We start from the raw sequence: 21,439 nt of genomic DNA on the forward strand, positions 1-21,439 counted from the left end.
ATACGGCCCTGCATGTGACTGATGGACATATTACGCCGTGACTCTCTGTACTGGCCAGAATTGCTGTGTGTTTTTTATTTTTTAAATACTTTATTTTATTTCCAAATTGCCAGAATACCTGTGTTTAGTCCAGGTTTTTTTTTTTTCAACCAACACAAGTCAGAAAATCTGCCTTCAGGAGACTGAACCTGAAGTTCAGCTTTGTTTTACAGCAGATCTATCGGAGACGCTCGGCTGCTCGGGAGAGCTTCTGAAGAATGACAGAGGCTTCGGGTACTTCCGGAGCCTCCCGATGCCTCTGTCATTCTTCCGAAGCTTTCCCGAGCAGCCGAGCGTCTCCGATTAGACGCTTGGCTGCTCGGGAGGGCTTTGGGCATCCCCAGCGCAGCCAGCGTACGTCACACTGCCTGCGCCAGGGAACGGCACCGGAGAAGAAGACGAGCAGGGGCCGGGAACAGGCCCAGGTGAGTTAACTGTTTGTTACTTTATTCATTTAGCTGCAGTTAACCCCTGCCTGACCGTAGCAGCGCTGTGGTCAGGCAGGGGTTAAAATTTTCCGGCGAATAAGGCGAATCCCTGACAATCTGATTGAAAGTCAGGGGTCGTCTTATACGCCCAGTCGCCTTATATGCCGGAAAATACGGTATATGCTGTATGACGAATGCCTTAACAGATGCCATCTGTTATCTATTCACAACCTATAGTCTCTCACGCTTTAAACTAATGTATAGTTTAATAAGGCTGTGACAGATGCCTATAATGGAATTGGTCTCTCACCCATAAACACCAATGTAAAAAAGCAGATTTAGGTACTCTTTTTTTTATCTTTACTTACTGGAGGACATAAGATTGTATTGAAGTTGTATCACAACAAATTGCATGAAAACAGCACCCAACAAAGATTAAAGTTCTGTATGTAACATCTATATGTGCAAGTGATGAGTGATGTGTGCTAGGTAATGAAGTTAAACATTTTTCAACACTAGCCATATTTTACATGCCTCCCAACTGTGAAGATCTTCAAAGAGAGACACCTGATAAGACATGTTCAGAGAGCACCATGCTAATGTTTTAAGTTTGCAGCCAATCACACTCCACCTCCAAATAACATTACGGGTGCCTTCACACATACAGGATCCGCAGCACATTGTAGGTACATTGATATCTGCAGCATCAAATATGCTGTGGATCCTGTACGTGTGAACCAACCTAAGGCTATGTTCACACAACGTATATTATCGTAAAACCACGGCCGTAATTATTATGAAAATATACATTACCTTGCCATGTATGGGATCCCGGACGGAGCGTATACACATAGTATACGCTCCGGACGGGATCCCTAGCATGTCAGTTTTCTGCGACCGCTATTCATTGAATAGTGACTGTAGAAAACCCTGTCAGTGCACACTATGGAGCGAGCGACGTCCAAAGTGTGCTGTGGGTAGTTCTGATGCGGGCGCTCACTGATGCGCCCGCTTCAGAACTCTGCGGCTGCAAAGATCATCTGGCCTGCAGTACCGGCCGGGTCACGGAACGGCTGGTCTCTTACATAGTCTGCACATAGCCTTAGACTGGGTTCACACAAAGTATATTTCAGTCAGTATTTTGGTCCTCATATTGCAAAGGTTGAGGTTGCAAAATACTGATCAAATACTGACTGAAATATACTGTGTGTGAACGCAGCCTAAAAGGGTACTCCAACATGAGGTATAAAAAAAATTTACATTCTTCAAGTAGCGTTGCCTACTCCCCTTCCAGAGCTGTTGCAGAACATATAGGCTGTGTTCACACATTGTAGTTTCATTGTGTTACTTAATTTTTTTTAATTGACTAAATTTTTGTTTTTTTACACTACCTGGTCAATGCCGGCATGGAAATCCTGTTGGTGCGGTCCATTTTTCAAAACACCACCTGGACTAGAGGCAGGCACCACCACTGAAGGGAGGGGATATTATTACACTGTAAGCAAATTGGTACATTTGGTCAGTGCTGCTTTTTTTGTTCTCTGAGCACCACAATAAAGATTTGATAGCATTTTATATAGGCTCACAATCTAGATCGACCTAGATTTTGAGAAGAAACCCACACAGACAGAACATACATACAAACAAATATTGCCCGTGGTGGAATTTGAACCCATGAGCCCCAGCGCTCCAAGGCCACAGTACCAAACACTAACCAACCATGCTGCCCAGGGGCTAGTCAGAGATGGTAAATCACTCAGGTGTAGGAGACAAGATACAGCCAAGTTTCCTGAGAGGATGATGCATTATCACGGGAGAGAGGGAGAAGCTGGGGTCAATACAAATTTTGTAGAACCTCCATTTTTCATCAGTGTTGAAGCAAAGAAAACCCCTTTAAGGGGGGCATTCACACGTCCAGGACTACAGACCGTGCACAAAGTTCAAGCTCTGAATCAGTTTAAATGTTTGCACGGCTGTATCAGTACAGTAGCACAGATATTTAAACTGATTTAGGGCTCCCAGCATCAAAATGACATATAATGATGGAGTTCCTCTATTCTGGTCTGTAATCACAGAATGAATGCCCTCTCACCTGGCAAAATATAATAAAGGCATATGGTCTAGTGATTTAAATGGAAACGCTAGTAGTGGGAAAAAAACCCCTCTAAAGAGTTCAGGAAATCAAGTTAAAGCTTGTACTTCTTTCTGTCACCACTAGGGGGAGCACAATGCAAATGAATTTATGATTGAGTACAATGAGAGCAGTAAAATTCCTTATGTAGTGTGCCCTCCCTAGTGGTAGCTGGATGAATGTTATGGTCCTTTTACACGGGACGATTGATCGTTCGTTTTTGCACGATAACGGTCAAATTCGAACGATAATCGTACGTGTAAACGCAGCGAACGATCACACGAATCTTTCAACATGTTCTCAAATCATCGTTGATCGCAAAAAATTCGCAGATCGTTCCGTGTAAACATTCTTTCAGCGATTTCACCTATGTGTGAGATAGGCTTAAACGATCGCATAGCGAATTTTCCGTACGATGTATCGTTCCGTCTAAACGTTGTTCATTCAAAATCGTTAATCGTGCGAATTATCGCACCGTGTAAAAGTACCATTAGGGTCCTATTAGACCAATCGACTTTTAACCCCTTAGTGACTGCCGATATGGCTTTTTGCGGCGTTCACTAAGGGTCCTTATTCTGCTGCCATCAGCTTTTTACGGCGATGGCAGAGAATAATGGTGCGTTTACACAGACAGATTTATCTGACAGATCTTTGAAGCCAAAACCAGGAACAGACTATAAACATGGATCAGGTTATAAAGGAAAGACTTGGATCTATCCTCTTTTCAAATCCATTCCTGGCTTTGGCTTCCAAAATCTGTCAGATAAATCTTTCTGTGTAAACGCACCATAAGGCTGCGGGTCGGGACGGCCCCCACCCCATCCCCCCCCAGCTACCGGAGGTAGCTGAGGGGTTGGGGCAGTGTGTGGGGTCCGTCCCGGCCCCCCCCCTAACCGACGATCGCCGCTATTCACGTTATAGCGGCGGCCGTCGGTAAAGGGGATTACCGGTGCCGCCGTCTTTCATCTCCCCCCCGCCGTGAATCTACGGCGGGGGGAGATGAAATAAGTGTCCCCCAGACCTCAGATCAGCCCCCCCTAGTAGGGCTATCACTAACCCCCCTCCCCCGGCGGCCATCATTTCCAAGATGGCCACCGCCATTGCTGTGAACCGACTAATGTCTGTTCACAGCGATGGAAAAGTTAAAATGAATTAAAGCCCCACGGTGGCGGAGAGCATAGGGCAGTCATCGGGACCCCCCTGTGGGGTCCCGGTACAAGCGATCAGCGGTATATACTATATACCGCTGATCGCTTGTACCATGTGCTCCCGGCACTTTTTATCCCCTGTCACCATGAATGATTGGTGACAGGGGATAAAAAGTGATGTCCCCCACCCCCCCAAGTGGCCCCCCACCCCCCCTGTCACCCCCGTCCCCCAGTCACCTCCCCTACCCCTTATACGTTACCTGATCCTGGAGCTCCTTCCTCTTCGACGTCCTGGCTGGTTATGAAGTGCGCATGCGCTCCACAACCAGCCAACTCTGAAAATTTAAAGTGACAGAGACCAATTTGGTCTCTGTCACTGAACTATGATTACTGTGATAGAAAATATCACAGTAATCATAGTAATACAGTGAAAATGAATGTGTAAAGTACAAAAAGTGACAAACATACAAAAAAATAAAACACACTTTTTATTATAGTAATAATTGCAGTTTACTCCCAAATTACCCCTAACCCCCCCCCCCCCCCAGATTACCCGTAACCACTGCACGTTGCCCATAATAACCGCATGTTGCCCGTAACCACCGCACGTTGCCCGTAACCACCCCAAATTGCCAGTGACCCCCTCCAGATTACATGTACCCACCCCAGATTACCTATAAGCACTTCAGTTTATCAGTAACAATCCCAGATTGTCTGTAACCCTTCCAGGTTGCACATAACCCACCCAGGTTCCCCGTAATCACGCCAGATTACATGTAACCCCCCAGATTGCACGTAACCACCGCACGTTGCCTTTGACCACCATACGTCGCCTCTGACCACGCCACGGCGCCTCTGACCATCCCAAATTGCCAATGACCCCCTCCAGATTGCGGTGCCCATGCCAGATTAAAGGTACCCACCCCAGTTTATCCGTAACCACCCCACATTGCCCCTAACCACCCCACGTTGCCCGAAACCACCCCAGATTGTCTGTAAGCACTGCAGGTTGCCCGTAACCACCCCACGTTGCCCGTATCCACCCCAGATTGTCTGTAAGCACAGCAGGTTGCCCGTAACCAGCCCACGTTGCCCGTAACCAGCCCACGTTGCCTGTAACCACCCCACGTTGCCGTAACCACAGCAGGTTGCCCATAACCACCACACGTTGCCTGTAACCACCCCACGTTGCCCGTGACCACCCCATGTTGTCCGTAACCACCCCAGATTACCTGTAACCACCTCAGGTTGCCCGTAACCACCCCACATTACCTGTAATCTCATTTTTTTTATTTTATTTTAGTAACTGCGCTATTCTAATAACCATTACTAGCTGCGGTTTTGCTCCAGTAAATTGGCGCTCCTTCCCTTCTGAGCCCTGCTGTGTGCCCATACAGTGGTTTATGCCCACATATGGGGTACCGTTGTACTCAGGAGAACCTGCGTTACAGATTTTTGGGTACGTTTTCTCTCCTGTTCCTCGTCAAATTGAGAAATTTCAAACTAAACCAACATATTATTGGAAAAATTCGAGTTTTTCATTTTACTGGCCAATTTTGAATACTTTCCTCTAATACCTGTGGGGTAAAAATGGTCACCACACACCAAGATGAATTCTTTGAGTGGTGCACTTTCCAAAATGGGGTGACTTTTGGGGGGAATCTATTCTGCTGACACTACAGGGGCACTACAAACGCACCTGGCGCTCAGAAATTTCTTCAGAAAAATCTGCACTGAAAATGCTAATTGGCGCTCCTTCCCTTCTGAGCCCGGCTGTGTGCCCATGCAGTGGTTTATGCCCACATATGGGGTACCGTTCTACTCAGGAGAACCTTCTTTACATATATTGGGGTGACATTTCTCTCCTGTTCCTCGTGAAATTGAGAAATTTCAAACTAAAGGAACATATTATTGGAAAAATTCGAGTTTTTCATTTTTACTGTCTACTTTTGAATACTTTCCTCTAATACCTGTGGGGTAAAAATGCTCACCACACCCCAAAATGAATTCTTTGAGGGGTGCACTTTCCAAAATGGAGTGACTTATTGGGAGATTTTACTCCGCTGGCACTACAGGGGCTCTGCAAACGCACCTGGCGCTCGGAAACTTCTTCAGCAAAATCTGCATTGAAAAAGCTAATTGGCGCTCCTTCCCTTCTGAGCCCTCCTGTGTGCCCATACAGTGGTTTATGCCCACATATGAGGTACCATTGTACTCAGGAGAACCTGCGTTACAAATTTTGGGGTACTTTTTTTCCTCTTGTTCCTCGTGAAATTGAGAAATTTCAAACTAAACGAACATATTTTTGGAAGAATTCGAGTTTTTCATTTTTACTGTCTTCTTTTGAATACTTTCCTGTAATACCTGTGGGGTCAAAATGGTCACCACACACCAAGATGAATTCTTTGAGGGGTGCACTTTCCAAAATGGGGTGACTTATGGGGGTTTTTCTCTCTGCTGACACTACAGGGGCTCTGCAAACGCACCTGGCGCTCTGAAACTTCTTCAGCAAAATTTGCATTGGAAAAGCTAATTGGCGCTCCTTCCCTTCTGAGCCCGGCTGTGTGCCCATACAGTGGTTTACGCCCACATATGGGGTACCGTTGTACTCAGGAGAACCTGCATTACAAATTTTGGGGTGCTTTTTCTCTCATGTTCCTTTTGAAAATGAGAAACTTTAATCTAAACGTATATATTATTGGAAAATTTTAATTTTCCATTTTTTTACTGCCTAATTGTGAATACTTTCCTCCAGCCCCTGTAGGGTTAAAATGCTCATTATACCCCTAGATTAATTCTTTAAGGTGTGTAGTTTCCAAAATGGGGTCACTTATGGGGGTTTTCAGGATACCAGACTTCTAAATCCATTTAAAAAAAGAACTGGTCCCTAAACTTTCACGAAAATGTGATAATTTGCTGATAAATTTCTAAGCCCCGTAACACCCTAAAAAAGTAAAATATGTTTACCAAATTATGCCAGAATAAAGAGGACATATTGGTAATGTGACTTAGCAACTAATTTATGTGCTACGACGTTCTTTTTTTAGAAGCAGAGAATTTCAAAGTTCATAAAATGCTAATTTTTTTAATTTTTCATATTTTGATGTTTTTCACAAAAAACACACAAAGTAGTGACCAAATTTTGCCACTAACATAAAGTGCCATATGTGACGAAAAAACAATCTCAGAATCGCTAGCATACGTTAAAGCCTCACTGAGCTATAAGAGCATAAAGTGAGACAGGTCAGATTTTGAAAAATTAGCCTGGTCATTAAGGCCCAAACTAGCTGCAGCACGAAGGGGTTAACTATTAACGACTAATGAGATTGTTTATCATTAGGGTCCATTTACACAGAAAGATTATCTGACAGATTATCTGCCAAAAATTTTAAGCCAAAGCCAGGAATGGATTTGAAAAGAGAAATCTCAGGCTTTCCTTTATGGTCTGATCTCTGTTTATAGTCTGTTTCTGGCTTTGACTTCAAATCTTTGGCAGATAATCTGTCAGATAATCTTTGTGTAAATGGACCCTTAACCTGAAATCGTTCACCATATTATGCTGCGTTTACACAAAACGATAATTGGCCCGATCGTACGATTAACGATGTTGGAGTAACAATTTTTTTCCAAAACGATCAGCGTTTAGACGGTACGATACATCGTACGGAAAATTCATTTTGCGATCGTTTTGCGATCGCTTAAGCCTATCTCACACATTTGGTTACATTGGCGAACTACTGATTACACGGAACGATCTGCAAATTTTTTGCAAACGACGATTTTAGAACATGTTGTAAGATCAAAATGGACGATTTCTCGTTCTTCATTTGATCGTTCGCTGCGTTAACACGTACGGTTATTGCTCAACTTCGATCGTTATCGCGCAAATTCGCACGATAATCGTTACGTGTAAACACAGCATTACACAGAGCGATAGTCGTTAGTTATGATCGTTATTGCGATCGTTACTATGATCGTTTACTCCATCTGATCCCAGCAAAACAATGAACAATGTGCAATTACACTGAGCAATAAGTGAACAAATGCGGAACTTGAGCGGACGAATGTGGAATTACAGCGAACGATTAACAATAATTTTAGGTTCAGATCAACAACACACGAATTGCCTGCAATTACACAGAACGATTATCGTTCGAACGATAATTTAAATTTGAACGATATAACGATTATTTGCACGATAATCATCCCATGTAATAGGGCCCTTACTCTAGAACAAGGGGAATAAGGCTACTTAAGTTTTACTATTTTATTTAACGTAAAAGAAGAAGTTCTGGGTGCACTCAACGGTCAGTAGCAAAAGTATTTCTTTATTCAGGACTTGTGTATAAAAGCATGGTTCCTGCTGGCGGAGGACGCCAAACACCCTCCACTGAGCATGGAGGTGTCCTCCGCCTGCAGGAACCATGCTTTTATACACAAGTCCTGAATAAAGAAATACTTTTGCTACTGACCGGTGAGTGCACCCAGAACTACTTCTTTTACGTTTATGGACAATAGACACTTTGTTTCTACTGGAGTTATGCACCATCTGTAGCGATTATTACATACAGAGCACTTTTTTTTTGCCATAATGGGCTAATCTATGTGTTGTATAATGCCGACCCCCTATACCTACTATTGACTGTGACTATTTTATTTAACTAAAATATATATTTCCCTACTAAAAATCCTGGTACTATGTAAGAATTAATTAAAAATATTGCTAAATATCTAATGAAATCAAAGAAATGCAGAAAATTGGTTCCACACCCCAAAAATAAGGATTTTTTTATTCTGAATAACATATAAAATAAATGAAACAAACATTTAGAAACAGCTGGATATGTGATATTATAAGTTACTGTTCAGTATAGCAATCAGCATGTGGTGTATAATGTATAGTAAGTGCACAACCCTGAAAAACAGCAGCAGTTTGTAGATACAGGATGGAGCCGCAGATCCCCATAATGGAGAGGATGGGAAACACAAGGGCTGACAGAGACTGCAGGGAGGAATGAGCAGGACAGATGGGGGCACATACATGCAGCACTCTCTGTCCGGGGAGAGAGGGGTTACAGCTATGGAAAGATTACCTCCACAGTCCTGTCCCCTGATGTAAGCCCCAGCCTGAAGTGGATCTGCTATGATTTGGAAGGTGAGGGAGACTTCCTGGGTCGGAGTACAGGGCTGTAGACCCCGCTATGCAGAACATGCCCCTCCCCCCAGCACAGGGAGCTCTTAAACCAAAAGCAATGCTCTTAAACCAAGTCCCAATTTTGAAAAACTGTGAGCTCTTAAACCAAAACGCTCTTAATCCAAGTTACTCTTAAACCAAGATACCACCGTATATCTATCCTTTTCTGCCGTCTATCTCCTATGTTTCTATATGCATACTTTCCTTCCTAAGACAACCAGTAACATATACTCCATTCTAAGCAACATAATATAACAAATAAATAAATAAATAAATAAAAGGTTGAAGAAGCAGTCCAGATATTTTTTATTCTTTACCCGCTGCTGGTTGGCACATGTATTACCAATGATGATCGTCTCGAAGTGCGGCTTCGTTCCGGTCCTACCGCGCCACACAGATCCCACTGGCACCCACACGACCTCTTCAGCTTCAGCTCTGCAGCTCAGGAGGCCAGAAGTGAGGGGCTCCAATGTATATTGACAAGAGCGCTCTCCTAGAGATGCATTTCTGATCCTGACTTCTGGCCTTTAATAGACCTGTAGAAAGAAGAGGGTGAGAAGGGCTGTGACGTCACTGCCAGAGGGATCAGAATGGCGGCGTAGAACTGGAACGAAGCCGTACCGGGACACCATCATCATTGGCGAGTATATGTTTCTACCTTCAGCAGGGGGAAGAAAATATATACTGTATATATATAAAAAAAAAATTTAAAAAACAGAACTGGACTGCTACTTTAAGTTTTCACCTCTAGAGCACATGAATAAATGGAGGTGTGCGCGGCTGCAGAGATGAGTCTTATCTCCACAGCACGAGCGCGATCTTCTGACCCGGATATCTCCATCCCGGGACCGGCTCCGGGAGCGAGACTCGGTCAGTATAAGGGGATCTAGCTGGGGGTAGGGAGCCTGTCACCCTGGCACGGGGGGTGACAGGTCCTCTTTAAGCGATCTTAGAAACTATCGAAATAACGATTTTTCTAGTGATTATTCTAACGATTTATTCGTGTAAACGCTAATTATAAAAACCAAATTGTTTCTTTAAAATCGTTAAACAATCAATTAAACGATCCATGTAAACGTAGCATTAGTCATAGCGATTGAAATTGTTTATCGAAAAATCGTCCAGTGTTATACCACCCTAAGCCTACATAAATATCAGACAAAAGCTGTTCCGCACAAATGCGCTTCTTATGGTGTGTTTAGACACAGGGATTTATCTGACAGATTTTTTTAAGCCAAAGCCAGGAACAGAGTATAAACAGAGTACAGGTCATAAAGGAAAGACTTTGTTAACTAAAAAAAGACACCAAACCAGCCAGGAAGAAGCTGGAGGAGCTTATAATGCATTTACTCTTCTTTAGCAACTAAGCGGTCGACTACACTTTTATATACTGTGTGAAGACATACAAGTTTACACAGCTGTCTATGGGCGACGTATACGCGACGCAGCAACGAATATATAAAAAAGAAGTAGACGTATGGTAAAGAAGTACACACATTATAGAACGTATTTTACTGGGTACGTTGCCGTATACTGACACTATATGGCAAAAAAAACCGAGATGTGACCATAGCCCAAATTTGGGTCGTTGTTTTGGTACCAAAACTGCATAAAAAGCATATAAGGTATAAAGCACAAAAAAATGCCGGTTTTAGAGTAAAAAATATAAGTAAAAATGGCATCTACACACCAAAAGGCTATAATATAATGCACCTGCTGCTATAAAAAAAAAAAAAAATGATGTAAAATAAAGGAGGACTGACACACAATGCGTCAGTACTGATTCATGAGGGTCCAGTGACTCCCCCAGTGTGACTAGTGCGGGCTCAGCGCTTCTGTGAGGAGGTGAACGACGAGCTCGTTTCCCGCCAACAAGAAAACGAGAATCACCTCACTCGCTCTCACAAGAACGCGCAGCCTGCCCTGAGAGGGGCGGAGCCTGAGAGTGACGTTGTCGTGGGCGGGGCTTAGGGTCTAGACGAGAAAGAGGTGGTGAGGATTTAAACGTGGGCGTGTCCAGGCGTCCTAACCGGCTCAGTGACAGTCAGAGTGGGCGGGGCTAACACGTTGACAGCGGGAAGGGGCGCGGTCACAGCCGAGGTGACAGCAGTTCTCGGGGAGGAGGAGCTGTACGCTTTCTGCTCTTGCTGCTGCTGCTAGTCTTGGCCGGGGCCTCGCTGAACATGGAGCTGTCTGCAGTCGGGGAGCGGGTTTTCGCCGCTGAATCTATTATTAAAAGGCGCATACGGAAGGTGAGCTGCATGAAATGTCGCGCCGGGGGCTGACGCGTGATGACGTCACGTCACTGTCTCTTTTCCTCCGCTTGTCTCTTCTCATCTTCCTATTGCGCATTGAGCTCCGGCCTGTATACCGGCACAATGGCGCGGCCCTGCAGCCCTGTCACATCCCCGGTGCCTCCCCGGTGCGCTGCCGATGCTAAGGTTTGGCATCAAAGTGCAGATTCTGGGGTTGGCCCGGTGCCAATAGGTCTCTACTAGCAATGACTAGCGCCTCCTAGCGTCAGCTGTGAGAGTGGCAGCCTGCGGTGTGGACGTTCAATGACTTGCACTGTATGGAGGTGGCTACACTTGTGTCTGGTTGTTATATTATTACATATTAGTTATTACGTCATCAGAAGGGTTTGAGGTCATGTGATCATGATGCAATCAAAACTCCCATCATGCTCTAACAGAGGAAAGGAGTTGTAGTTCTAGCAGGGATTGGGAACCTTTGGCCGGCTGTCCAGGCATGATGGGAACTGTAGTCTTGCAACAGCTGGAGGGCACAAGCATGATGGGAATTGTAGTCCTGCAACAGCTGGAGGGCACAAGCATGATGGGAGTTGTAGTTTTGCAACAGCCCGATGCATGATGGGTAGTTTTGCAATAGCTGGAGGGCTGAAGGTTCCCTATCCTCAAGTTATAGGGATGGGAGTCAGGGAGTTGGGGAACACTGCATTTCCAGGCAGCACAATGTCCCCCAATCTAGTGTCCCCCACCCTGTTGCATATGTCAAATCCTCATCCGTCAGGCCACGATGGGAGTTGTAGTTTTGCAACAGCTGCAGAGCCACTGGTGGAGAACACTGTATTACGGGGACAATCACTTGTTCCCTGTGAGAGAAGCGGCTGTGACCTTCCTCGAAATCTTTGTGCTAGTTACAAGGTCACTTTCTTTTCTTTATAAAACAATAGATGTCAGAAGCATAAAGTTTACGACTCCCCGGACTCTCCAAACCGACCTAGGAAAAAAAAAAAAAACTGCGCACCACCTGTAATAAAACTCCTGACCAATGAAAAAACTTTCTGCAGCTCCGGAACAAAAAGTTCTGTTCTGGTTAGTTCACATAATGACTGAAAAGAACCCATTAACTTCAATGGGAAAGTAAAAATCTGCATCCCTTTTAGTCCTGTGTGAACATAACCCTGACTGTATAAGTCACAGGGAGCTGGAGAAATCTATACATCTGTTTGCAGCTTGAGCGGTGTAGGATTCCCTGTTGTGCCCCCCGCTGTACGGCCTCATATGCCCTTGTGACGTCTCTAGAAATTCTTTCCTCTTCTGCTCTGGGTTTGGTTATGTTGTAGGAAATAATAATCTGATATTGTGTATGTAGCTGTTCACGGGATAGTAACAGATATTGTCTGTGCCTGTTTAGTCCCTGGATTTGTAGAGTTACACAGGGACACGCTACATCATTTTTGGCACCGGATCAACGGCGTATACTTTATGTACGCTGTTAGGGGTTTGTTTTTTTTCTCTCGCCCATTTGTCCTTATGAAATCCTAGTATTTAGACATGTTTGTCATGTCATTTATAGTGCAGCGCAGGCCTGACAGTTTTCTGGCATAGTTTCAATGGAGGGGGAAAAAAAGTGTATGTATTAAATCTGGTAAATGTCACTACTTGAAGCGAGAAAGTAAAAGGAGGAGGGAGGGGGCTTTGCATTTCTTTACCTGTTCCAGTAAGGCTCTGTTCACACTTAAAGGGGAAATCCAAAGGGAAAAAAAAGTTTTTAAATCAACTGGTGTCAGAAAGTTTTACAGATTTCTATAAGTTTCAGCTGCTGTATGACATGTTTGTTTTTTTTTTTTACTTTCCAGTGTAACACAGTGCTTTCTGCCCCCACCTCTGTCCATGTCAGGAACTGTCCAGAGCAGTAGCAAATTACCATAGAAAACCTTTACAGCTCTGGACAGTTCCTGACATGGACAGGGGTGGCAGCAGAGAGCACTGTGTCATACTGGAAAGAATACACCACTTCCTGCAGGACATACAGCAGCTAAGTACTGGAATACTTAATATTTTATAATAGAAGTAATTTACAAATCTGTGTAACTTTCTGACATCAGTTGAAATGAAAAAACTTGCTCCATAGGTGTGAAGTATTATAAAGATATGCTCACACGTACCGTGACATACCCACCACGCGCACGTTCAGTGGATGACACTAGTGACTACGTTTCTGAATGTATACTGTTATGTATAACAGGACTGCAGAGCAGAGGTGTCTTACAGCCCTCCAGCTGTTCCAGAACTACAGTTCCCATCATGCCTGGACAGCTAAAACTTTAGCAAGCATGATGGGAATTGTAGTTTAGCAACAGCTGGGGGGCCGCAAGCGTGACACCTGTGCTGTACATTGCAGTCCTAGATAATAACAGTATATATGTGGAGATGGATGGAACGTATGTACTAGAAGACCATGTTCAGCCCATTGAGTTTAAATGGGCAGGGCTTGGGCCCAATTCGGTATACAAATGTAGCCGCTGACAAATTCATTGGCATATTGCCAATTAGATGCCATGAAATGTATGTACAGGAGCAGGAACTCGTGTTCAGATTCCCTGCTCCTGTACAATGAGCAGTACTATATGCATTGCTGCTAACCTAAAGGGGTTGTCCAAGCAAAATAAAAACATTGAAGGACAGCAGGGGTGGTGTAAAAATAATAAACATACTAAGTCACACTCACCTGTCCTGGTGCCCTGCAGCCGGGGCTCCTGGTCCTGACGTCACCACATGAATCGGTGACTGAGACTAGAGCTCCCAGGAGCTGGGAGATCGATGAGACCAGCAGAGGATCGGAAGCAGTGCCATAGTGGACTGGGATGGGTGTAGCTATTATTTTTTACACCACCTTCTGCTGGCCTACAATTTTTTTTCAGGCAACCCCAGCATAAAGAGACGCTGCAGTCCTAGGACACTGTGCACCCTAACATACATCTCTGTTAGACTATTAAGCATTTTTACAGAAATAAACTTACTAACATAAGTATGACATGAAAGTTTTTATTGAAGGGGTACTCCAGAGCAAAACAATTATACAGCAATGAATAGCTTTTCAGAAGATACAACACAGTGTTAAGGGCTTGTGTTGAGGTTTCAGCCTCTGTCAATTTTTACATCCAAACTGCCCCCGCCAGAAATATTGTAGTTTTTAGGGTTACATATTATTGTCAACCACTCCCCACCATCTTGGGGCTCCAGCTTCCAGCTCCAATGTGTGACAACACATCACATATCCACGCTCCTGCTTCACTCGCTGCCTGTGCCATAGACTCCATTCTATGGTCAGGCAGATTCCGCCGTCCACCGGAAGAATGAAAGGGTTCATTCTTCAGATGGACAGCGGAATCTGCCTGACCATAGAATGGAGTCTATTGCACAGGCGGAGAGTGAAGCCGGAGCGCGCGAGAACAAGCAATGGAATCTGCCGCGAGTCCTCTACGTGTTTTTCTCAGTGTGCACATACCCTGAGGAAGGAATTCATGGGTTATTAAAGGGGTATTCCACTCAAACATAACTTTTGATCTGTTGCTGCCCATGGTGAGACTAACAATTCCTTCCATACTTGTTATTATCTATTTAGTCTCTTTCCCCCAGTTCTGTCTGCTGAAGACACAAAAATCTGTGTGTGAGCTTTTCTCTCTGTCTCCCACTCCTCCCCCCTCCCTTCTGAGATGGCTGATGTAAACAAGTCCATGGCAGGCTTTATCTGCAACATTGTAGCTTCTTTGTAATGTGAGAGGGTTAATCTGATGTCAAATTGCTGATGAATGAACCCCCTTTAATGTATTTACTGTTTCTTCACGGTCATTTGTTATTGTATGTATGTTATTTGTAAGTAGTGTGTGACCTTTCCCTTCCTGCGGACACTGTTTAGTAGGTTATGTATAATTTTCAGTAGCTCCACTCTCTACCGGCTGTATTCGTCGACTCTTCGGGTTTGGTTTATTGTTTGTTTCGACAATACCAGATGTTTATACAGTATATTATGTCTCGTGAAATTTATTTAATAAAAAAAGTTTCTTTGAACAATCAATAAAAAAGTTGTGTTTTACTTTTGCACATTTTGGACAATCACTTCTTATACCCTAGTAGACTTGTTTTGTCTGGCTGTGGATGTTGTTGGTGGCCGGGTCTTGTAATGGATTCGTAAAGGAAATTAAGTTATTATATAAAATTAAAAGCCGCTCGATAAATCCCTGGTGTGATACGTCTCGTGGTTCAGATGGAATTCCAAACTTAGTTCTACAACCCTCTTGAAGTTTTGCATCTGGAATCCTGCAGCTCGTGACATGTTTCATGCAGCGTAGGGGCAGGAATTTTAAACAATGTAGGATATAGCAGAGTGGAGCTTATATGATGTCTGCCAGGACTTATAATATCACCTTTTAGCCCTTCCTTATCCATTCCATTCTTATTAGCTTTAATTCTAATCCTGAAGTATTAGTGCTATAAAATTTTTAGCCTTAGGGGTGAGATAAATGGCTCTTTCTTATTAAAGAGCTTTCATGTTGTGGAAGTAGAGACATATGCAATTATCCCTCAGAAAACCTATATGTTAAACACCGGGTTCAGACACAGCCTCAAAGGCCTTCTTGGTTCTCCTGCCGGCTGCTTATGGTTAATAATTGTAATTGTAGGCGCCGTATTACACCGCCTGATATTCCAGAAAACAATCACTGATCTGCTAGATCGACGTTCGCTTACTGAGCCTATTAAACAGCTCAACTATTGTGCAGTCCTTGCTGTAAAATAAAAAAAGAAAATAAAAAAGTTTACCTTTCCATGCTCCTCGGTGACCTTCTAGCTATTCTGCCCTGTCAGGAGCCTTTGCGGAAGCTTTTACGCCCGTCTCTGCAGTGACAGGCCGCACAGCCAATCACTGGCCAAAACAGGATAGTGCCATGGCCACTCATTAACTGAGTGGCCTGTCACTTTAGAGACCGGCTCAGAAGTTCCAGCGGCGGCTGTAAGAAGCGGGCAGAAGCTAGGAGAACACCAGGAGATGATTCCTTAACATGTTGAAAGACAACGATCTTTGTCTTTATTAGGGTGTGTTAACATTGAGTAAAACAGGCGGAACTCCCCACGGCGGAATCCCGCCTACCTCATTGTGCAGCTGCTTATTGGAAGTGGCCTCTTCTTACTACTTATTACTTACAACTACTTATTACTGGACACAATACTCATGTGTCTGTACTACAGATTTGGCTCATTCCTGGTTGCAGGGGCTTTCTGCCATATTTTCTAATCTTGTGCACCGTTCTGGATTCGCAATTTTATTTATTTTTTCAAAGGGGTTCTCTGGATGAAATGGTGGCGGAAATTTATACAGATTGGTATATTTGCTGAAAAGTACTGCAAGACTTAAGGTTTTTAAATAAAAGTAATTTACAGATGTGTATAACTTTCTGTGATTAATTGATCTGGGGAAAAATAAAAATTCTCTTGAGTACCCCTTTAAGGAGAGTCACATTTGTGGAAATATGTCACATAATTTACTACTGTGAGAATGGTCTACACAAGCAGCGTGTTAGTAAGATTAGATGGTAGATATACTACTACTGAACAAAAGACACACGCAAGCAACGCCTAGTTACTGTTAGACCACAATAGGAAATGTGGGCCATTAGGTCTTGCTCTGACCTCTCCTGTTATTTGTTACCATTACACGTCTCCGTTTCCCGTCAGGCTTTCTTATACTCCTATAATTAAGCCATGGTCCACCCTAATATGGCTATGCTTACATGATAGCTTTGTGCAACATCTGCAGTAAATCACATTTATTTACATGGCAACTTGACCTTCTTTAGCAGGGAAATCCACAGGACAAGTAATAGTAATGGCGCAATAGAATAGGCTCGCCTTTATGTATTTTTTTTTTTTTTTAATTTATATATTAAAAAACTCTCATGGAGTTAAATTTCAAACTGATACAGCCCTATGGAATGGGAACGGGAATGTGCTGAAAACACTACGACCTTCTCATCTTGTACATGAACTAAGTCATTCCTGTTTTGTGTTTCAGGGCCGCATCGAATATCTTGTCAAATGGAAAGGTTGGGCTATCAAGTAAGTGTCCGGTACTTGTTTCGTTTAATTTTTTTTTTTTTTTTGTATCCTTTTCATGTTCTTTGCACCCTTAAACCTCTCATATCTGCGTTGGAGGCTTTATCAAGAATCTTCATCGCAGATCCCATCACATTTGGTGGATATATGTTTCCCCCTAAGAGACCACACTGATATATTTTGGGGTCCATCAGGTGTTGGGCCCCCTTTCACACTTCCATGGCCGTCTTTTACAGCCAGGAAACACTGATCAGGAAGCCTTTCACAAGGCTTCGGGAAACAAACTGTGTTTTTTGGTCCTAAAATGGTGGACTTAAAAAAACACATACTTGCCTGCTGCAGGCCACAGCGGTGTCCACCTTCCTTCTGGCACAGTACGGGGAGGAAGCGGCCTCTTGTGGCCGGATGTACATTGCTCTTGGCCTAGTCAATAACATTGCTGCATTTAACTGTATGTGCCCCTGATTAAGAGTGTGTACAGGTAAAGAGCCAGTGTCAGCACTCGGTGGCACTTGCCCGAGTGCAACTACTGGCTCGGGCTGCCATGCTATGCATCCAGAATTCCGGACAGATTCGGCGTGTGCATTCAGAGCGGTCCGGAATTCTGGATGCCCCCTTAGGGTTCTATGGGGCATCCTTGCCAGAATTCCAAACCAATATAGAACATGTCCTATATTTTCCAGAGCTATTTTCTGGCATGGACACCCTTCAGAAAAGATCCTGAAGGGTATTCATGCCCAAAGAAGCCTATGGGTCCGGAAAATTATCTGGATTTCTTGATAAAATATCCAGGTAAATTTCACGGACGTGTGAAGGGGCCTTACCTATTGTGCAACAAATCCAGCAAGGCATTGTGACTGTACAGTGTAAGGCCTGGTTCACGCACAGTTGGCACGGCCATGTCACAGACCAGCCGGTGTCAGTGAAGTTCATACCGGCCAGAGAACTTCATCTCTTTTGAATTGGGATGCAGGCGCATTCGGGTGTGCCCGCATTCCAATTACCCATAGCACAGAATGTAAAGGGCCGCACTTTACATTGTCTGCACAGTCAGTTTTGTGCGGCAGCTATTTAATGAATAGTGGCCGCACAAAACTGACATGTCATTTTTTCTTTCTTTTGGCTGTGATTAATTGAAAATATAAGTTGTGAGTTTAGCCTTAAGGTAGTTTGAAAACCTCCCCTTCTCCCAGGAGTTGTAATACTGCATGTAAATAACTACTGTATAATATTATTTTTTTTTTATTATTGTTGTTTAAGTACTTTATTTAATCCTGTTAATATTTTTGTCTTTTATACCCTGGTTATAGGCAGAGGTTCAAGAGTTGTTGAACAAGTGTGTTCTGTGTTTTAAATTACAGGTACAGCACATGGGAACCAGAAGAGAACATATTAGACTCAAGACTTATTGTTGCTTTTGAGCAAAAGTAAGTTCCAAATACCCGTATGCTCCCCTTACTCTGCTTTATGGTATGCTTAAAGGGAAAGCAAAAGAGTGAAGATATGAGGCAGTGGCAGTATTATTGAGTGTTAAAAGGGCACTCCAGAGGGAAAAAAAATTTTTTAAATCAACTGGTGCTAGAAAGTTATACAGATTTGTAAATTACAATCTCAAGTCTTCCAGTATTTATCAGCTGCTGTATGTCCTGCAGGAAGTGGTGTATTCTTTCCAGTCTGACACCATGCTCTCTGCTGCCACCTCTGTCGGTAACAGGAAGTGCTCAATGCTGTAAAGGTTTTTCTATGGGGAAGTCTGTATACATTTCTGACACAAGCTGATTTAAAAACTTTTTTTTTTTTTTCCCCTCTCCGGAGTACCCTTTTAAGTAACCTTTAAATTAAATCCTTAAATATCTATCATAAATATAATGTTTAAAAATATATTTTTTTAACTAAAACTTTGCTTCTCCTATTCCTGCTTTATCGTGGAAATATTTTTAGTTATTAAAACTTCTTAGAAATAAGAACTTTCTTGTGTTTCTCATATACAGCAAATATCCACTTCCTATGTATTATGTGTCTGTGGTTCACAGAGAATCTAGCTGTTGAAATGTGATCTTGTCTTGTATATTTATAGTAAAGCCAGAAAACTAACTTTGCTTTCCTTAATAGAGTCTTTATTTTGTATATACAGAGAGAGAGAACAGGAAATTTATGGACCTAAAAAGAGAGGCCCAAAGCCAAAAACATTTCTTTTAAAGGTAAGCGTATGCGGTTCTTCTATATACCTAAATATAAAAGGGAATCGCTCAGCAGTTATAGGCTGATGGTTCCATAAAGAGGGCAGCAGAAGAAGATAAAGCCCACATGACCAGAAAAGTCTTGAAGCATTCCAGACACAGCTTCAAATCAAATCTGCTGCGGATCCTGTACGTGTGAACGCACCCTTAAACTGAATCGGTCTGCTGCAATTCAGGTTCCAAGCTGCTGAAGTATTAGGTTCAGGAGACATATGTGGGGTCTGGTATAGAATGGGAAGCAAGGAGGCATCACAGCCATCAGCACTTCAGTGGCTTGGGATCACCTCTCTGACACATTTTTTTACATTATGGAAGTACAAACAGAAATATAAAACGTACCATGTGTCTTTGCTCTAACAGCTATCTGACAGTATCGGCATTCTTCAACGTGAATTACAGCTGACAGACTGACTTTAAGCTCATTTTCACTATTCATAAAGCAACTGATAAAATACTAGAGATGAGTGCATGGTCGAGTTTGATCCTTCGACATTTGATTACCGGTGGCTGAGGAAGTTGGCGGCAGCTCTAAGGAGTCCAGGAAAACATGGATACAGCCTAAAGCCTATGGCTAAATCAATGTTTTCCAGGACTCCCTAGGGCTGCATCCAACTCCTCTAGCCACTGGTAATCAAATGCCGAATGATCGGACTTGACTATGCTCCGGTTGCGCTCATCTCTATGAAGTAATTTTTTCTTTATACTCCAGATTTTATTGTAATGATAACAGTTTGGTTTTGTAGTTTGGAGAACATAATGTACCTAAATTTACCAAATTTTGTGCTTATTAATAGGCCCGAGCCCAGGCTGAAGCTCTCCGTATAAACGATGTACATTTTGCTGTTAAACCGAGCTCAAGCACTTCCCATAAATTGCACTCCAGCGCCGCTGTACACCGCTTGAAAAAGGACATCCGGCGCTGTCACAGTATGTCACGTCGCCCTCTTCCCCGTCCAGATCCCACCGCACCCTCCGGAACTACTTCTGGTCTGCGTGCCCCTGTGTCTCCATTTTCAGAGACTGTACGGATTATCAACCGGAAGGCCAAACCACGAGAGCCAAAGCGTAGCAGAATCATTCTCAATCTGAAGGTAATTGACAAAGCCGCAAAACAGCCTCTAGTACGTCCTAAAATTCCATCCCGAAATAGAGTTATTGGGAAAAGTAAGAAGTACAGCGAGAGTATGTTGCGGAATCAGATTCGCCATTTGAAGTATGGGACCTTCTCCCTGTACAACAAGCCAACCCTACGAGGTCCAGAAGAAGAAAAGGCAGAAGATGAAAGCACTAACCAAGGTCTTGGTGATGAGAGCTCTAGCACATCTGGGTGCCCTTCTCCAGCTCCATCCGACGATAGACCTCCTAAGTTACTGCCGGAGACCCTAAGCCCAGCTGTTCCTGACTGGAGGGAATCGGAAGCATTGGATCTGTCCATTCCACCAGAATCTTCTGCCAGCAAACGCGGGCAAGGCGAACCGGACGAATCGGATCCCGAAGAGGCTGGAGATTGGCGCCCAGACATGTCGCCATGTTCCAATGTGGTGGTGACGGATGTGACGAGCAACCTTTTAACAGTCACCATAAAAGAGTTCTGCAACGCACAAGACTTCGAGAAAGTGGCGGCTGCTGGCAAATAGTAGGGTGGATAAATCGGTCAGCTTAACAGTTTAAAGGTCAATTCACTCTTAAGCTATTGCTACACCACCCTACCTACCCATGTAGTATGTATTATAAGGTCATGATTCTCATGTGGTGCTGTTCTGTCAGATGGTGTGCATCGCATCGACTTGAATGGACCTCTAGGTTAGTAGATGTCTGTAGATAAGGCTCTTCTCGCGTCCTTCCTCGCTTTATAATGGTACAGTTTCTACTTAGAATGTGATGGCACTTACTAGTCTCTAT

At 43.5% G+C, this 21,439-nt stretch overlaps 1 protein-coding gene and 1 long non-coding RNA gene across 4 annotated transcripts in view; one reads left to right on the forward strand and one right to left on the reverse strand.

The window, feature by feature from the left end:
- Positions 1 to 10,839, reverse strand: part of LOC138790008 (uncharacterized) — a 29,293-nt gene extending 18,454 nt beyond the window's left edge. Inside the window, exons 1-2 of one of the 3 annotated variants that reach the window (XR_011362829.1) lie at positions 10,704 to 10,839; positions 1,859 to 1,962 (exon numbers count right to left, since the gene is read on the reverse strand). This is a non-coding gene — a long non-coding RNA (uncharacterized lncRNA). Of the gene's footprint in view, positions 1 to 1,858; positions 1,963 to 10,630 lie in introns of all 3 variants that reach the window. The other 2 variants (XR_011362828.1, XR_011362827.1) reach the window with 2 other exon arrangements.
- A 267-nt stretch (positions 10,840 to 11,106) lies between these two features.
- Positions 11,107 to 21,174, forward strand: CBX6 (chromobox 6). Its single transcript, XM_069968912.1, has 5 exons — positions 11,107 to 11,192; positions 17,257 to 17,300; positions 18,659 to 18,724; positions 19,432 to 19,498; positions 20,332 to 21,174. Exons 1-5 carry the CDS (start codon positions 11,124 to 11,126, stop codon positions 21,172 to 21,174), a joined length of 1,089 nt encoding a protein of 362 aa, XP_069825013.1. The 5' UTR covers positions 11,107 to 11,123.
- The last annotated feature ends 265 nt before the right edge of the window (positions 21,175 to 21,439 follow it).

Source organism: Dendropsophus ebraccatus, chromosome 4 (assembly GCF_027789765.1).
Source record: "Dendropsophus ebraccatus isolate aDenEbr1 chromosome 4, aDenEbr1.pat, whole genome shotgun sequence".
Taxonomy (NCBI): domain Eukaryota; kingdom Metazoa; phylum Chordata; class Amphibia; order Anura; family Hylidae; genus Dendropsophus; species Dendropsophus ebraccatus.